Source organism: Haliaeetus leucocephalus, unplaced genomic scaffold (genome assembly GCF_000737465.1).
Source record: "Haliaeetus leucocephalus isolate CR32 unplaced genomic scaffold, Haliaeetus_leucocephalus-4.0 Scaffold763, whole genome shotgun sequence".
Taxonomy (NCBI): Eukaryota; Metazoa; Chordata; class Aves; order Accipitriformes; family Accipitridae; genus Haliaeetus; species Haliaeetus leucocephalus.
Window position 1 is genome coordinate 3,695,015 of NW_010973199.1, and position 19,476 is coordinate 3,714,490.

Genomic DNA, 19,476 nt, shown 5'->3' on the forward strand with positions numbered 1-19,476 from the left:
CACCTCGAAGGTTCAGTAATCATAATCCTGCTTCAAAAAAACCCACAATAGGATTGACATAATAAAATTCAGTACTTCTGGCTCTAGATCAGAAGCAGTAAAGCCTTTCTAAACCTAATATACCTGTTAAGTGCTTCAGAGAGTTCTTGTAAATGTGGTAACAAGTGTGTATTGTTTTCCAGAATTTCAATCCATTTTTGAACATAAATGACATAAATCATCAGCTGCTTTCTGTTTTTATTGCAAATAAGTCTTTGAGACTACATTTCATCACTCCTATTCGCATTCTCATCTGTTGTCAAAGCAGTGCCTTAACAAGTGAAGGCTTTGGTAATCACCTGTATTCTCTAAAACTGTGCAAACAGTTATCCAACCCAAAAGCTTATTTTCACTAATCCTGCTTTAATTGGAAGTCTGACTGCCTATAGTGAAAGCAGGCAGTCTTTGCAAGTCAGCTACCATGATCTGACTTGGAAAGATTCATCTAAGAGGCCCAGAAAAGCTTAAATTGCTAAAATTGTCTTTACCTCCACAGTACGTAAATAGCCCTTAGTTCTGCATATAATAATAGTTTTATTAAACAGCATTCTGGAAGGTATAGACATTGGTCTTAACACACATACTATGTACACATTTACTTTAGGTGCCTGAGCCATGAATGAACTCAAACCCAGAGTGCTCTCTGGTGTAGCATGGTATGCAAGCTACAAACTAAATTCTTCAATGTTGGTACCAACACCTTTCTTTTATTACCACAAAGCTTTCAATTTAGTTTATCGTAAAGTATAAGCTAATCATGGAGTGGGAACATAGAAAAGTAGAAATCCATGATGATCCCCAAATTAGTTGATTTTTATGAGGAAAATAATATGGTAGGAGCTCAGTCAGTGGCAGACCTCGAGAATCCAGTCAAGGAGAGATATTACAGATTTTTCTAACTGCTGGAAAAGCCTATACGGGTTTCATATGTTAATAGACAACACAGATCCCATACCTCAATAAAGCAAGCCCTCTCTCCTGTTTTAAGTCTCTGATGTCTAAGGAGGGTGGAAGAAAGATTTCACAACTGTTTTCTCCTTGAACTTTAACTAAAACTCAGCCAAAAAGGTCATCTTCATTAGATGCATTTTAAAGTAGGTTTCAGGAGTTCCACTTGTCAAGGAGTTATTAGCTAAAAATCTCAGGGTATTTCAACAAATCTCATGATCTTGGAGGGCTTTAACTCTCATGTCTTCGAGTGCTTTGAGTTTCCTACTTCATAAGTGGTCACTGAGCAATACTGATCACACATACCCTTTGGGACTTTACTTCCAAAAGTAACACAAATTTCTGAAGTGGGCAACCTACTTCTTGCCAAACAAATGAATTCTGCATCTTTAATTTCCTGTGTGAAAAGGGGATCTGGAAAATTGTTATGCAGAGGAATTGGTTCTCAGTCTTTTTTAATGGGCAGAGTGTGAATGGTAATTAACAGGTGCGGGTTTTGTAATTACCACATATATCCTGAAAGTAGGGCCTATGCTCCATGCTTAATTGCACTCATCTATCTACCTTTCTTCATTTTCAGATTCAAGGCTTCAACATTGAAAACAACCAGTTTTCTTATGCAAGTGACTGTACAGGTTTCTTCACTCCTGGAATCTGGATGGGCTTGGTGACGTCTATAATTTTACTGTGGATCCTGGCCTATGGTATCCATATGATCATGCAGCTCACAACAAACAGCAGATTTGATGATCCCAAAGGTGCAGCTCTGTCAGTTCCTCAGACAGAATAGCCATGGATTGACTTAATGCTGCTATGGCTTTTCCTGGTCTGATATTTATGATTTTTAGAACCTTTCTACTTCATATGTGTAACCTAAAAAGATATCATAGCAGAAAGGGATAATTAAACTACATATAAAAAGGATCCTCATGCTTGGCAACAATAATAATTCTACTTGTTATTACCCTCATTTGCTAACAGCCATCTGTGTTAAGGGTCTGAGGTGAGGCTGTAGAGGTTATTACTGTATTTGGCTGTTAGAAAGACCATTACAAACTGCCATCAGATCAACTGTTATTGGCAAAGAAGGATATCACAACAGAGATAAATGGGAAGGATAAATAACTTATTTGATAGGAAACTATATATTGAAACCACTGGTCTCCGTAAAGGCTCTTTAGTAAGTATGTCATGTTGATGCTACACCTTAAGAAGGCTGAACTGTGTTTTGCCATTTTTTCTCCTGAGAAAACCATCCAAAAATGTACGGAACTAATAAAGTATAAGTCACTAAATAAATGGTCTTGAAAACTTTTTTCAAAATACATCACTTTGTTCAGATATAGTATCACAAATGAGAATAGGTGAATTAAGGTTTAGCTTCCTTCTAATGTTATCTTATGCCTGTGAGAATGATGTTGAGTAATGCTAACTCGTGTTTGTTTTAGCCATGGACAGCTGATGAAGTTACTAAGCGAGATAGGTCCTTGCCTACACAGATCACAAAATTATATTTGGTGTCATGGCAATGAATGCAACTTTTCAAGCCCATAACCTAGTATGATTCAATGTGCCAGTGCAGACAGCATCTTAACAGAGATAACGTAATTTTCTTAGCATCCTTCCTTTTCTAGGTATCTTTGGAGTAGTTATGAAGTTTGTGCAAAAAAGGAAAAATAAAACATATAAAGTCATTAGAAGCGCTGTGCTAATGTACTGTTTAAGCTTGAGCATGTTTATGGTCATCTCAATGATTCCAGAAGCCTGAAAACATTCAGAGTGTGCTGAATTCTTCTGCAATTAATAGACACTACATCTTCTCATTGTTCTCATTGGGCAATCTGACTATGGAGTGAATTATTAAATGTTATGAAAAACTAGGAAATAGTAAAAAAGCAATGGTAAAATGGTAAAAAATGGTAAGAATAACATTTTCATTCTTCTGTAATGTTTTGACTGTGCATGTTCTATAAGTAGTTAAAGAACAAAAAGATGTCATTTTGACAAAATTACATTTGTCAAATGAGAAAAATTCTAACTTTTCTGATCTTGATCCATGTCATAGGACAATGATACAGAGGAAAGACAGTTAGAATCAACTATTTAACTAGACCAATAATAGTTTCTACCCATCATTCCTGATTGTCACATTTTTATCATGCAGTCAAGGAGGTAAATTAAATGCTGTCTGAAGCTATTCCTCCTGAATCATTCAATCCTGACCTGGAAAACAAAAAGAAAGCTGGCATGTAACTAGCAGAGGTGAGTCCTCCGCTGTAATATTTTTCCCAAATGTTTTTCAAAACCTCAAAGAATGCTGGCATTTGATCTACGCAAAAATGCTGTGTTAGAAAGGCACGTTTTCTTTGCAAAAATTAGTTACTGGACTTGTTTTATTAATTCTCCCTTAAAAGCAAGTTACATGAATGTGACAATTGAAAATTGACATAATAGTCATGTGACTGATAGCTAGAAGAGAGGAAGCCTATTAAAAAGACTTGGTTTGTAGAAGACAGCTTTCTTATGATTTTTATCTAGATTCAACAAAATTTGGAACAGATTTTGTTCAACAGTGGTGATATACAAGAACTGAAGAACAGCTTTACAAGGCCACCCAGCTCAGGAGCCTATCTCAAGCAGTGGTATGAGTATGGTGAGCACATAGCAGTACTTCCTGCAGATTTCTCCCATTCTCCACCATTTAAGCTCAGGGACTTCCTCAGCCAGAGGTCGTGTCTTCGTATTTAATAACTCTGGGTATAGTTATAGTCCATGAATTTGTCCAGCCTCCTCTTCAGCCTGTGGAGTCTGCTAGAGCTCACGGTGTCCTGATTATAGTGTGGCACTGGGGATACCTGTCTCCTCTCTTGCTCACCTGGGCTGGACTCTGGAGAAGAGGAGGAAGCAGAGTCTCATATAGGCCATACCGTGGGCAAGAGATAAGCCTCCTTCAGAAGAGCTCAAATTGGAAGAGATGTGGGAAGAAATGTTTGTTAGATTAGCTTTTCGCTGATTCAGTAAAACTGAAGCCCTCTGAAACGGGCCAGACTGAACTGTCTGCTGTGTTTGATATTACACGTTCCAGGGTGAAGGGGAAGGCGTTTCGGGGGAGAGAAGCTTTTTCCTTCCACCTTCTCTCGTGACAATGATGCCATGAATACTTTGGCAAGTAGGGCCTGTGGGGACATATAGCCTGTTTCTATAGTGAGCTGGGATGTCCCTGGGACGGAAAGCTCAAGCCACGTGCTGTAGCCCTTGATGTGGTAGGATTATCCTTGTGAGGTCTGTGCTGGGAAAGACAGCAGAAAAGGAGAGGAGCTGCCTACAGTCCTAGCTGTCCTGGGGGCCAGGCGGACTGGGCTGTGGGGACAACGGCCGGTCCCTCTCAGAAGAGGATCCGCTGCTCTCTGACCACATGTGGTGGGTTGACCTTGGCTGGCTGGCAGATGTCCACCCAGCCATTCCTGGCCTCTCCCCGCAGAGACCACCCTTGCTGCCAAGACCTGGACACGGACATCCAATACACCCCCTCAGGGGACCGCGTGTCCTGCCGGAGTCCCCGTGCCACCTCGGACCCCTGCAGCTGCACATCACGGTGCCCTGTGGCTGGAGACAGAGACAACTGACCGCTGATTTCAGCAGGGCTCGATTACTTCCTTTTAAATAGGGCTAGGCCTCAAGAACTTCTAGCAGGATTTTGCACCTTCCTGTGTTTGTTTACCTTTCTGAATAAAGTTAGAAACCTGCCAGGAGCCTTCCAGTTCTGTGTACTTCTGATTTCACAATTCATCTTAATCACAGGTGTACTTGTTAAAACACGCCTGCTTTGGGAGCTGTTCCAGCCAGAATATTAGCTCTGTCTGGAAGGTGTGAGCCTTTAGGACCTCCCCCCAGAGGTCACTGAAGTTATCAGAAGTACTGCCTTCCATGAGTGCTAACTCATTTCTCTACAAAGTACAAAAAAATTTAAGAAAGATGGAGGGGATGACTGGAAAGAGCATCAGTTAGAAAAGTAGAAGTGGTTGGTTTTTTTTTTCTTTCAAACATATAAATAAATGGAACTTTTTCAAGGAAAAAATATCAGAAACTATCAAAAAACTATGGTACAACTCAAAGAAATCAATTTAACTGTGAAACAAATCAAGATTAAAACCAGAGAAAACCCAAACACGAAAGTCCTGAAGCCATAAATTAAGGTATTTCTTCACAAAATTCAGTAATAATCATTTGTGGGAGGGGAGAGCTGAGATGGAGCTAGAATCTGAACTTCCTGACCTGATACAGGTTTGCTTTGTGTTCTGGTCTGTTGGTTTCTCTGCTTGTAAAATTACTTTTTTCACAAATCATGTGGAAACCCAGCAATGACTTTTCATGAAACAGAATTATAATAGAAATAGTCCAAGAGTAGTCTTTTTATGTAGGCGATAAAGGAAGATAAGTCATTCCACCTGTCAAGGAAAGACTCAATGAAGTAATTGGCTCCTCCTTTCCTTCTAGGTGACTGATAAATAATTAATTTACAAACGTAAATCAGCTGAATTATTAGGCAGTATCCAGGTGTTAGAGGGCTCTGTAATTATTTCAGCATAAACTGGGGTCAAGCAGGGGAAACCAGAGATGCTGAAAACAAGGAACAACCATGAGAAGCTGACTCCTAAGATAATCAGATATACAAGAAGCCTGAATGTTGGATACTGGTCACTGCTGGCGAAAAAATAGCAGTAGTCTCACCAGGTGGTGATGATTGTGGGGGCAAGCATAGTGATAATCTCATCCTTACATTGAACAAGAGAATGAGACAACCCACACAAAGGGGGCAGGGACTGCTTTTCCTGAGGGCTGTTTTTAATGTTGCATCCTGTGGTCGGTTGACCTTGGCCGGCTGCCAGACACCCACTCAGCTGCTTTCTCACTCCTCCTCCTCAACAGGACAGGGGGAGAAAATAATATGGACAAGCTTGTGGGTCAAGATAAAGGCAGGGGCACCACTTACCAGTTACCATCATGAGCAAAACAGACTTATGGAAGATTAATTTATTGCCAATTAAAATAGGTTGGATAGTGAGAAACAAAAACAAAATTAAAACAACACCTTCAGTCTGCTGAAATGCCAAAAAATCCTGTGGTGTCTAATATCTTCCAGTAAAGGAACCTGTTCTTCAGTTTACTAATAAATGTTCTGCTCTCAGATCAGCCCATTCCCTATTGAAACTTAATGCAAAATCAAGGAGAAAAGAGTAGTTTCTTCAGAAGCCAGATTTCTAAAGGCTTGAAAATTATTGAAGTGCATGGGGGAAAAAAAAAAAAAAAAAGGAAAGAAATTAGGTCTTGCTAAGCAGTGGTTCCCTAAGTAGTCTCTCACTTCCAAAATGTGGGATGGTGTCTTAGTCTTTCTACCTGTGTGGGTGGACAGGAGACTTAGGACAGTGACTGAGACCAAGAGCAAATCATCTGCTATTGACGTCCCACAAATGAAGTGGCTTCCTTGTCTTCACCACAACTTTTTGTATGCCTCCTGTTTGAACACAGGTTCCCTGCTCCAGATTGGCTGGATTTCTGTATAACCCCCGGACCTGGTATGTTCTTGAATTATTATAGTTGAACTTAGTTTTAGACTGGTTTATGTATTGTTCATTATTGACATAATGGAAGATAGTTTACTGAATGATCATATATTTTCTGCTTTGCAAATGGAAGTGTGGTTGTCCAGTGGAAGACTGGGAAACCCATTTTGAGTCTGTCTTAATACTCCTTTAACTAGTTGTGTAGAAGTAACATAAAATGAATGGTGTACAGTCACTGTGACACCATATGCAACTTTCTTTAATGAAAACTGTGCAAAAAATAATGTTTGCAACATAAAAAAACTCCAACAAATGCTTTCATAGAATTACTTTTGGAAGGTGGATAAGTTAAGGACTTTCTGATGTAATGTTTGAATTATAATTTTGTGTATCCTATTTATCCTGGATAAATATGGATATATATGGATAGCAGAGTGATCAATTTAGTTCTGTAACAGATATCTTTCACTGAAGCATACTGGCATGATTTGAGATATTACTGTCCCTATCTACCCTGCCTTTCATTCACATATACCTGTGCCTCAGCTGTTCATTAAGTTCACACCGCTGTGTTCTCTTTTTCCACCAAGGATGTAATATATCAGATTTTGCACTAGAGTAGCTGAGATGCAGATGCTTGTGTGGGTCTGTCATTCCTGCTGCTGAGTAATAAAATCCTGGCAGCGGAGGAAAGCAGATAGCTGCAAACACTGATGTCTTAACACATATTGGGGAAGGATTTTTATTACAGCTGTCAAAAGGGGAAACCAAATCATGCAAGCAGCCATGTGCCTTGTCAGGGTCAAAGACCACATTGCCAGTAGCCTGAGAGGCAGGACCAGCTCCACTTTAGGAAGTACATTTTCTGTCTCTGCATGCCTGAACATAGTTCAGCTAATAACCTATCTTAGGGTAAGCTCAGTAGTGTTCTATTTCACATCCTGCTGCAAAGACCCGTAAAGGCTGTCCACAGCGGAAGATACCTAGAGAGAAAGAAGATCCAGCTGTGGCCACCTTCTCTCACTCTGTATCTTCAGACTGCAATTGAACAGGGATGTCCCAGGCCCCCAAAGGTCTCAGCCCTTCTCTTTAGTGCAAAAGAGGAAAAACAAATGTGGAGGAGGAAGGGCAATATGGACCATCTGCTTTTCCTCAATAGACAGTGAGAGTCCTTGCATTTCTGAGTGTTCACCAGAATCCTTGCCTGGAAAAGCAAGGGTGGCAACAAAAGGTCCTGCCACCACCGGTGAGGGTGTGCACGCCTGTATGATGCTGGGCTGTCTTGGAAGGCCACCCAAGTCTTCAGCTTTCTCTCCCAGAACCACTCTTTGGGGCTGTCTGTGAAATAAGGCAGGAGCTGCCACTTTGGCTGCCCTCCAGAAACTCCAAGGTAGCTGATAAGGAGTGGGAGGAGGGAATCCTACAGCTATACCGCATTTATCTTACCACGTGCACAAAATAACAGAACTGGACCCCAGAGTGTTTGAAACAGGCAGCTGAATTCTGAATGGAAAAATCTGAGGTTTCATCTATCTTTTTATAACTAACTAGTATTACAATTACAAAATAAATGGTCTGCTTTTGCTTGTAGAGCTTTCATGGATGTGTACTTACACAGCAAGAATGGAGTGGTTGCATCAGTTTTCATTGATTTAGATTTTCACAGAAGTTTTTGTGGGTGTACTGGTTGGTGTTGAGGCCAGAATTTAGACCTTAATGGCTTACTGCTACCAATGTGTGTGGTCTAATAGTGATGAGTAGATACCTAAAAGGAGAGAAACTGGGGGGGTGGGGGTGGTGTTTGTTTGTTTGCTTGCCTTAAATAGCAAAAAAATTCTTTATTGGATATATCAGGGAATTTAAAGTGTGCTTATGTTCTGACATAATTTGACCCATTTCTGCTATAATTGCTTTTATAGCACTCTGAAGTTCAAGGGAGCAGAAAGGGTTTAGCGGTCATAGATTGTTGGGCTGAGCACGCTTCTGGCAACAGATAAATGAGCTAAAGATTAATGGTCAGTTTTCTTAATTGTAATATCTGAAACTCTTCCCTGGATAAAATTAGTGTCTAAGAATTAAGAAAGGCATAGGTTTTTGCCTAATGAATTACTATCTTGTTTGTTATGAAACTCTTGGTTAACGTGTGAGCTAGTTACTTTTACCACCTTACCTTATCAGAAAGGTGAAGGACTCCTTCAGTAGGGTCATTATTTTCATCTGGAATAGCCAAAGGTTTCACTTCAAAGATTCAGTAAGTTTGCACATTACTTATTAAGTAAAATCTGCACCTTGTCTAATCAGCAGTGTATGCGTCTGCTGCAAATCCAGGGCTGGATTCAGTGCTGTGCAATGGGACTCTCATTCTAAAAGCTGTTTATGGTGAGGCCATTGTTGTATCTGGAAATTATATAGTGATCAAAATTATAGCTCATGTGTTCCTCTGATATTACAATATATTGGGCCGCCTGTCTCAAAGTTTTAGCGCAGAACTTCAACTGCAATATAATCTGCACTCCAGCCCTGTGCATGCTTTATAGGAAAGGAAGTCTGAAGGGCAATTAAAACAGAGGAGATTATGTCTATTATTAGTGCTCTAAGTGAAACAATTTCATTATTGTCATTACATATTATTGTTTTAGTGTATTTGGAAGGAGGATGATCTTTTCCCTTTAATCACCAAGTCCAATGTTAAACAATTACCTGTTAGATACTTCTGTTAAGGAACATGGTAACCTTGCTCTACTGGTGGTGCTGTGGTGGTAGTTATTTCATACCAGATACTAATACAAGCCTCTGATACAGAAAGGGTCTCCAAATCAAAATGTGTTGATGGAAATTGCTTCATGTGTATGGAAAGACTGCAGCTTTTTGACAGAACATAGCCTCTATTTACTGGTGTGCGACAGCACGGTGTGAAATTGCCTATTAAGTGAAGAACACAGCTTATATCTGAGATGACACTGATTCTATAGGTCATACGGTTTGGCCAAGAGACTAAAATCAGCAGTTTTCCCCCAAAACCTGAAGGGTTAATGCAAAAATTATACAGATTTATGTCTCCCTCCTCTGCAGTGTGGTGCTCCCACCACCTTTCAGAAGCAAGCACTGCTCCAGTGCCACTCACCAGTGCAGCTCCCAGCAACAGCCACCCAGTCTGCTGATCTCACTGAGTGCCCCTGACCCTGCTTAGCTCGTTCAGTCCTAACCAAGGTAGTTAGGATGGGAGATCAGGAGTTACTGCCTAATTTTTCTAAAGTTCAATTTCTGTAAGCTTGCCAAAAGCACAAGCAACCCAGAACTTATATCTACTCAAAAACATTTTAGCCAAAAAGCTGGAAGGATCAACAGTCAAGGACCAAACCTTAAGTTTCCTTCTGATGAAGAGAGATATACTTCCTCACATCTAGATAAATACATATTAGAAATTAGAAAATGGAGGAACGGAAAAAAAAATCCCTTCTTATATACAGCAGCTCTAGAATGAGATTGGAAGACATGCACAGGATACAGGACTTCTGTATAAACCGATGAAATGCTGCAAAATTTTTAATAGGAAACCTGTAAAGAAGAAGGTGAAATTCCTCCCTTCTTCCCAGTTTCCTTCCTGTGGGGAATAATACATAAATAAACAAATGGGAAAACAAAGCAGCTGCTTTAAAATGTCAGGAATGCTTCTGTCACCATAAACTTTGTTCGGTAGGAATGCTTATGTTGTGAAAAACAACATGCAAATGGATTTTTCTCTGAGTTAAGCTTTTATTCCGAGAAAGGATGTGCCTCTACTGAAAAAGTGAGCACCGCTATATTTGTTCTTTGAAAACAAACTCCAAGGGAGACTGCGGTGTCAGACTGCTCCCAGTTCTCCTGTTTGCTTGCTCTGAATGGATCGGGCAGGGAAAACAAACACTGCGCTGTGCTGCTCAGGTCCACCCCCTTGCAGGCTGTGGGCTGGCTTGCCTTATGTCGTCTTGCGTTTTAGGGAGTGGGGAAGCAAGGTGTCCTTCTTGCTCCCTCTCTACCCTTGCAAGCAGCAGGCAAAGCAGCAGTATCTATGTTCTCCCGAACACAAAGAGTGCTTCTGAAAAGCACATCGAGCCATGTTAGCTCTATTCTCCAAAAAACCCAAGGTATCATCCTGCTCCCTAACAGGCAGAAGTGGTCTGGCAGCTGAATATTGAGCCTTCTGTTGTTTCATCCTTTTCATTCTTGGGGCTATGTTGTCCACCTGGATGTCTCCCTTCAAGCTTTGCCTGAGTTGAAGATCACCTCGTTTCCCCATCGTGTTTGCAATGGGCCTGTTTGCTAGTAAACAGCAGAAGAGAGGGGTGACCTGATCTGATTTGGAAATACTGTGAAGTCCGAAACTCCAGAACATCCCCCTTCTGCCCACACACAAGGCAGCACCTTCTAGCTGGTCCTTCCTGTTCGGTGACCCAATTGCTTAGAGCGGAGCTGGGTGCTTAAAAGCATTTGGCAAGTGTAATGCATATCTGAGAGCAGCACAAGTACCGTTTGTGGTCCTTTGCAGAGGGAAAAGCTGCTTATTTGTTTAGGAAATAGAGGCTATAGTGCTTAACTTGTGATATTTCAGTCAATTCCATGGCAACGGGCTCTGAGAGAACAAAGCGGGACTTCACCAGATCACATAACAGCTTGAAAACGGAATAGAGAAAATTTTACATAACGACGCTGTGAAGTTTCCTTTAACTTTTGAATTTTACCTCTGTTAGTTAACTGATGATTTAATCAGTGAAGTAATTGCTGTTCTGCCAAGCAGTTATGAGCAAATTGGCATTGATTTCTTTCAGTTGTCAGGCATCCCTTGTTTCTGTAATGACAGGGGATGTGCCAGCACAGTGTGGTGCCCCTCTCCCCCTCTGCCCAAGGATGATACACACTCTCCAGCAGATGCCCTGCCATGATAACTGTATTAGAAAGTTAGACATGACGGCCTGGTTCAAAGGCACTGGAATTTTTCCATCTTCTTCAGTGGGCTTCAGATTTGGCCTGATCTTGGAAGCGTGGCATAGCCCACTGCACGGTCTACTAAGTAAGAGGTCGCAAAGCACGTGGCTGAGCGATGGGATTGTGAACCTCCTGTTTTTAAAGGCAAACCCCTTATGTTTCCAGTCTGAATTAGATCTGGTCACTGGGATTTTAATCCCCTCACCGCAGGCAGGGAGAGGGAGAGACTACTTTACCCCTCAGGTCCTTGTGTTATGGGCATCCCTTGCGCCATTGCCTCTGGCTGACTCATGCAGGTAGCGCCAGGGAGGGTTACAGTGCCCGTGTGTCAAAGGGTTTACTGTTAGGCTTACACCTACTGCAGGAAATGGGAAGGCTATTAAATGAAGTCCTGATGTAGAAACAAATGCATGCTGTTTCATTAACAAAATCTTCTCTCACACTTCTCTAGTAAACAAATCAGAAATTACTGCTGCAATAGGATGTGGGGGGAAAAAAAAAAGGCACCAAAGGCAACAGGGTTTGTTTTTAACTTCATGCAAATGGCAGCAGATGAGTCAATTATGATGCAAGTAACTGGTTAAGTAGCTCCATAAGTGAAGCTTGAACTTTTAAAACCTTAACTTTAATTAAGTTTATTGCTAGAATTGAAGAGTATTTCTGTCATCTCTGACAGCGTAGCCTTCACTCTGAGCAGAACAAGAAGTAGTCAGTGAGATTTGGTCATTTTTTAGCAAAGTGGGGACTATCAGATCTCAGCGTGACTTTTGATTTCTGAAATTAAAGAAGTGCTTGCCAGCCATGATAGCAAAAATTTTTTTCAGTTTTTCTCTCATTCAGTGACTACAAACCAATTGAGAAGATTGACAGTCAGACATTTCAGCTCTATGACTTATTCATCTGCACTTGCTCCTACTCAGCCCTTGCATAGCCTGGTATTTGCCCCACCAGCCTGCCACAACCCTTTTCTAAGGCAGCTTTAGGAATAAATAAAAGAACTTGCTGCTTCTCCAAAGCTCTCTGTATAAGTATGTCATTTTATACTCTGACTTGAACAGCCTCAGTTTATACAGTAGGAGACATTTGATAAGGATCTGCAATTTCATTCCCGTTGAAGAAATTTGTACTGCCATGTAATGTTTGATCCAGCATGGAGGTAGGTGTCATTGACAGAAGTTCACATGTCAGTGTGGTTTGATGTTCCTTCCTTTGCATTACTATTTCATATTGCTTTTCTAAGTTACTCTGTATGAAGCAGACACTTGAGATAAAATGCTTCATCCTTAGGTTTTTTTAGATCTTAAAATGTTAAGCTCCTAAATGTAATTCTTCAAAGAGGAGGTTTGCGAGTACATCAGGAAGACTTGAAGTGGGGAGGCAAAATTACCTAGAGGTCAGAACTGGGGAAATCCATTTTTTTTCTGGGTGTCATTTAGTCTACTGACAATCTACAATATGTCATTTAGTGGTAAATCATCAGTCTCAAATTTTGGACATGATTTTATGATACTACAGTTGGAATTTAGACAAAGAAGTGAGGTAAAGGCCCTCAAACACCAGGCTGGTTAATAAAAGCAGATATTGTCCAATGCAGCAAACATTATGCCAGTTGAACTTAAACATTCAGAGACTGGAAATCAACTTTGTTGAAAGCTGACCCCCCCTAACATGGAAGCACTCCCAATTATAGGCTGCTTTCAAAAATTCAGGCCTTGCTCTCCATGTGCCTCAATTTCTGCTTCAGAGGTGACTCACTGAGATGTGCCATGAGATGCTCAGGTAAATGATGCTGTGCAACTGCAAAGTGTTTTATGCTTCTTTTGATAGCTGAACATCTACTTTTTCAGGAAGAGGATCTGAGCCGTTATTTGTTTTGTGCCAGTAAAACAGCATTAGTTTAAAGTAAACTGGAAAAGGAGAAGTTTTTATTTTAGATTAAATGGTACTTAGACTCTTGACAGCTGTTCTAATTTTGCCCTCACTTATTGTAGTGGTAAAACAAGATTTGTTTCACTAAAGTAAATGAAAATAATCTTGTAATGTTATTTTGGTTGGTTTATTGCAGGCTTTGATTTTTTTTCTTTCTGTTCAAGATAAAGACAAGTTTTTAAGGTAGAAGGAAACTAGACATTAAACCCTGAGTGCAACGTGTCCAGTTTCAGTTTGAGTCTTGTAGGCTAGAGTGCAATATAAATAAATTAACACACAGATGACATTGATTTAAAAACAAAACAAAACAAAAAAAGGCCCAAAAGAAGATAAACCTTCATTATAATTTATTTAGCTAAGTTGCTGCAATGGATTTAATAACTTATATACTGTTCTGTAGTGGTATCTAAGTTGAACCTTTCTCTGGAGGGAAGAGGCTTTCCGGCTTGTTTTGCTGGTGAAAATTAAGTATCTGGAAAAAAAGGATTCCCAGAATTCAAAGGAATCTGTAGCAAGTTGCATCCTTGTTTGTGTTTCAGTATGAAGCAATATGAAAATACTTGGAAGCGATGAGTCCTGGTTGTTGGGGTTTTTTTGTTGTCCTCTCCCCCAGTTTTTATCCTGGTCTTGAGAAGCAGAGCAAGCCTTGCTAGTTCTTCACAAAATTATAATTCTGTCTGCTTTCGTTTGTGGATGTTTACATCCAGCTGCTCCTAGAAAGCATCTAGGAAGGACAAGTGCCCTGACATTCAAATCATTGGCAAATACTGACATTTTATCCTCTTATCATTTCATCATATTTTGCCTAATGATTGCATCAAGATGATAAAAACCTAAAATAAATTACCAAATTCATATTCTCCTGTTGTCTGTGACTTCAGTTCATGTGGCAGTTTTCTTAATACAGTTAATTTTGAGAACTAAAAAAGGAATGCAATTTTACAACAGAAATCCCACAATACTGTTGTAGTCCTATTAAGGACCCTAGCTCTTTTTAGCCATAAGTTAACTGCATAAAATCATGGAGTTTGGACTTAAAGTATTGTTGAAAACTAGACCCTCAATCAGTATTTGTTCGGTTAAATATGTACGCTACTTTAAAGAAATTTTGGGAACCCAGATGCTGCTATGGAAGCCAATGGCTCAGCAAAGCCCTGCACCTTGCTGTCACATAGAGGGAATTAGAGACAGTGCCTCTGCTTTGCAATTGCTACATCCAGCCGCATACTAAGCCACAGCGAAAGCTCGTTTTGTCACCATCACTTACAAAGAATGTCATCATCATTTAGTCTGTACTCAGGCCTTGTATAACTGTTTTTACTGTTTCTACCTAGCATGCCCATGAACTTTCCTGAATATCTGCTCTACTATCTAATTGGTTTTGGTGTTAGGAACAATTTTTGTAATGTCAAATGTTCAGAACATTTTAATTTCTTCAATTCTCTTGCTGTGGTTTTCCTTGCCAGTTTAACCCTATGTTCAGTAAGTACCTGTAACAGAATCAGATCCTCAGACATCTAACACACATTGGTTCCTTACAATTTGCTGAGAGAAGAGAAACATTCAGACTTCTTAATTGTGCATGAACTGAAAAAAATGAGGAGAAGCTCTGTAAACAGTTCTTTATTCAAAAGATTTCTAGAAGTTCCAGGTGTAAGAAGTGAGACACATTTAATCCCTTACTCTTCCTGCAGGAGAATTCCATCCTTCTCCTTCAGCCACCCTTTGAGCAAGTAATCCTTCAAGGCTGGTAAACATTAGAACCTCAGGAGCATGATACTAATTTGCCTATTCATTATCTGAGGAATGAATGAAAATGAATAGGATGCTTTTATACCTAGAGACAAATGACCTAGATGGTTCGATTTCTTGTGAAGCCTGGTGTCTTTCAACAAGTCGCTGGAGTGCTTTGAAAAGCCAGTTTTGAAAACTTCTCCCTTCCTCCTGAAGTAATACTGTTTGCCTGACTGTGACACAAATCTCACTGTGGTGAAATAAATTGAGCTGGGAGGACTGCATCCTGTTAAGCAGAGAAAGGAACTGTTTTTAATTATGATTTTTCTGCAGGTCAGCCTGCCAGCAAGTCCACTGAGGAGCAGATAGGAAGGAAAGACAGAGCAGAGAGACAGAAATGATAAGATGTACCAAAAGTGAGATGAAAAAAGGAGGGGCAATCAAAGAAAACACTGGAAAATCTCATTCTTCCTCTGAAAAAGCTGCTTCAGATAGTGTGAACAAGGCACTGTTGATAGGAAAGGCTCAGCTCCCCTGGCCAGAGGAAGGAAAGTTGAATATATGTAACTAGAGCTGAATGAATACCATGAATAGTCATTCACCTTCTAAATGGATTTGTTTTGATTGTATTTATGCCATCTTTTCTGTTTTGTTTTGGTGGATATTCTAGTGTGCTTGTTGTAAACAGTGACAACCAGTTGATTAATGTAAACTCCCTGGATATATGCATGAGCTTTAATAATGAAGTACTAATAATTCGGAATCTTTAGCAAAGGAGATATAAACAAATATAAGGTACTTCCTCCCCCCCCCCCCCAAATTCCCTCTTTCTTTCCTTTGGGGTGTGATAAGGCACACAGAAATATGTATTAGTGAAGATTACTCAAAAGTTTTAACAAAGAAAGCTTTCTTGTTATGTACTAATGGTGCACTGTGTAGCCCATAAATAATCTTACCAAACCCTGCCTTAAGTGGTAAATGTTTTATACCTATAAAGGTTTGAAAGTTTACTGCCATTCAAATTCCACTGACCTTTGCAATAGCAGAGCTTATGAAAAAGTCTGAGTATTAAAAATAGTTGTTCATGTTGCTGTGTTGTAACTTTGAATTTACACATGCTTAGCTTAAAAATACAGCATATGCTTTCTATAAAATATGGTTTTACTGCAATGTATTGACAGCCTGTTGATCTGCTGTTTTCTGCAAAAAATGTTTGTCAAATCGTGCTACAGCAAACAATAGAGAACCACTGCAAAGAGCAACTTTGACAAAAAATAACGTAAATGCAAAATTAGTTAAAGTAAAGTGAATTAGCAGGAAATTAGGGAATCCTGTGTACAGATTTTTGAAACTCAGCTAGGAAGAACACGGGGTGTGTATTCAGTTATACTCACCTATAACTCACCACGCTGCCTGAATTTGACATAGCCACTGTTTGCGACACATCGATTACTATCTGTAAACCAAATATGTTCAGCTATAGAGATTAGTCAATGTTACTTTGCATTAGGTAAGGAGGTTAATTACTAATTATTATATTTACAGTTCCATTGCGTGCAGTATCGACAACAGAGGGCATGGACTTAAGAAGAATGTTGTACCGCAGCTTAGCCTATTCTGATTGTGATTTTCGATTTTTTGTTTTATTAAGGGATGGGCCTTGATTGCAATGGTCAGATCCACAGTGCCCCTGACCTCCCCTGCAGGTCTGCAGCTGCCTTTCTCAAAGTCTGGTGACGCAGTTCAAATTCAGGATAAAATATCAGCCCTTTTGCGGTTCGTTCGCAGGGAAGAGGGCTGACGCGTGTGGCCCCTGTGCGTGCAGGAGACGCGTAGGCGCGGGGGGTCCCGCGCTTTCCGCCTGTACCGTCGGGCTCTGCCCGGCCTCGCACGGCTCCGCAGAGCCCCACGTCCCCGGTTCGTGCTGCCGGCCCTTGCTGCGGGCAGCCGTGTGCTTCGGGCTCTGGGGAGCCAGAGCAGGACCTCGGCCGTGGAGGGGGCAGCCAGGCCGCGAAGGTGACCGAAATGTGGCAGTGATGGCACAGCCCCGGGGATGCCGCCTGCTCTCTCTGCGCAAGCATCTTCCGTAGCTGAGCTTGCTGTGTGGCCTCTCAAGAGACAAGACAGGTGAGGAAGATATTAACCGAGTTAATGGCTTTTAACGGGGCTGGTGACAGCACGGTTCCCTTTGCCTCCAAGGCTGAGCGGCAGGGTCTAACTATTCTTATCTTGAGTGCTGGCCACCAAAAAGCCATTTGGTCCACACAGTTGAGAAGTCTTGAGCCAGGCAGATTTGACGCTTGGTTTGTTGGTACGGATGTCTTCATGCTCATCCTTTAAATAGAAACTAGGTGAGCTGCAGCCAACTGGAAAGAAGGCAAGGTGAGCGAAATTGCTCCCGAGCAAGCAAACGTGCTGAGGGACCAGGCAGGTTCAAGAGCCGTCAGAGAGGTAGCGAGGGAGCCAGGCACGGAGCTGGGAACCTGCAGCTCAGAGCTGGGAGCTGCTGCGGAGAGCAGGGAGCAGCCGGCCAGCCCTGGCAGGGCCGGAGGGAAGCCTCTCCAGATCAGGGGAGGCAGTGCAGAATTTGCCATGGTCAGGAAGCCACAAAACTAGCTAAACCAAGCCCAGAATAAAGGACTATGTTGGAGAGGGAGAGCTATATATAAAAAATTATTATTCATATATTTAATTTTATTAGCATCTGAACGAGCTGATTTCTTTCCTATTTAAAATATTAGCTGACTCACTTTAGGTTATAATAAAGCCTGTTTGTTTTGTGGTTTGGGTGGTGGTTTTTTTTCTTTCTAAAGCTTTAAAGCCACTCAGTTGCCTTTGAGGAGCCCTATAAGGAAGTGGTCTAGGGAGGAAACTTCAAAGCTGTGGACATCTTTCAGTCTCATCACCCAGCTGCGGTCAGCTATTCCCCAGCCCCAGCAACACAAACTTGAGCCTGGCTGAAGACCAAATTGTTACAATACAGAGAATTTCTCTCCTTGGTTGCTCTGCAACCAGCAGCAGCATGTTTCCTCTTGTTAGATTACCCTGACACTGCTGCAAAGGAATGTGGAAGCGCTGAACCTTGTGACAGAGGAATTTGCAGACTGCTTGATTAACCAGGAGAGAGTTTCCAGAATCTGACAGAAACTGTCATTAACCCCCCCATTGTTGTTTTTCAGAATACCTGAGGAAAGGGGTGTGTGTCTGCATAAACACACAACATATATAACCTGTAAGGGAGAGCTGTCACGACCACTCTTAAGACACTCGCCTATAGTGGGTTACCAGTGCTCGTTGTCTGTACGTAGCTAGAGCACAAGGACCCTAAATGAAACAGGAGCCCATTTGGTGGATGCTCTTAACACACACAGCAGAAATCTTTGTTGCAAACTGTCTTGGCCTCAGCAGTCAGAAGAGACAGATCTGGTTTTGGAAACCATAGTTCAGGCTACCATCCCTCCTCTGGACCAGGGCTGCTGTCACTGGCAGCTGTGGGCAGGCAGAAGGAATTTGGCTGTTGAGGCAATGACTGCTGTTAACTAGCAGTTGCCCCTTCTCAGGGAAAGCAGCAAGCCCAGTGGAGGTGTCCTGTAGGAAAAGCAGAAGTGCGGGATAAGCCAACATTGAGCTGTGCCAATCTCAATAAAGGAGACAGAAAAGAGGGAGGTTTATTGCCCCTTTCGGAAGGTTGAAGGTAGAGAGCCTGAATAGTTGGTACAGTGTCAGTCTGCTCTTGACTACCAGAGCTGGGAATGTAATTCTTGTTTTCAAGAAGTATTTTATTTGTATTGAACAAGTAGGTGTGTTATAGTGAGATTTTAAACTGTTAAGTCAGGTAGGAAACAACATTTTTCATCACATAAGGGAAGTTGACCAGGGATTGTATGGGTGGTTTTTTCCATGAAAGTTCCTGTGTCACACAACAGGAAAGGAAAGAAAATGTTAATTTCATTGAAATGCTGACAATTTGTTTAAAGTGTATCCAACAGTTGGCCAAGAAGTTAATTTAAGCTACTGCTGTTCAGTTTGCTATTTAAGAATCTAGCCCTTGAGAGCCCTGAGCTGCTGTGTCTTGCTACCCAGCAGCACACATAACCACAATCTTTTTCCCTGAACTACTTGCTTCTGCCTTCTTCATGAGTAAAGTTATAATCACTCAGGATATGTTTTAGAAACAATGACCCAGTTCTGAAAAAGTCAGAACAAAATACTTTTTTTTTTTTAAATTGTTATTCCACTGTGGTTGGATGAATGGGGGTTTTTTGGTTTTGGTTTTGGTTTTTTTTGAGGGGGCAGG

General features: G+C 41.1%; 1 protein-coding gene across 1 annotated transcript in view; it reads left to right on the forward strand.

Moving 5' to 3' along the window:
* The window catches only part of ATP6AP1 (ATPase, H+ transporting, lysosomal accessory protein 1), a 53,548-nt gene extending 51,419 nt beyond the window's left edge, over positions 1–2,129 (forward strand). Inside the window, exon 10 of the mRNA XM_010581302.1 lies at positions 1,568–2,129. Within this exon, the coding sequence (XP_010579604.1) occupies positions 1,568–1,777 (210 nt within the window). The 3' untranslated portion in view covers positions 1,778–2,129. The remainder of the gene's footprint in view (positions 1–1,567) is intronic.
* Positions 2,130–19,476: the final 17,347 nt, after the last annotated feature.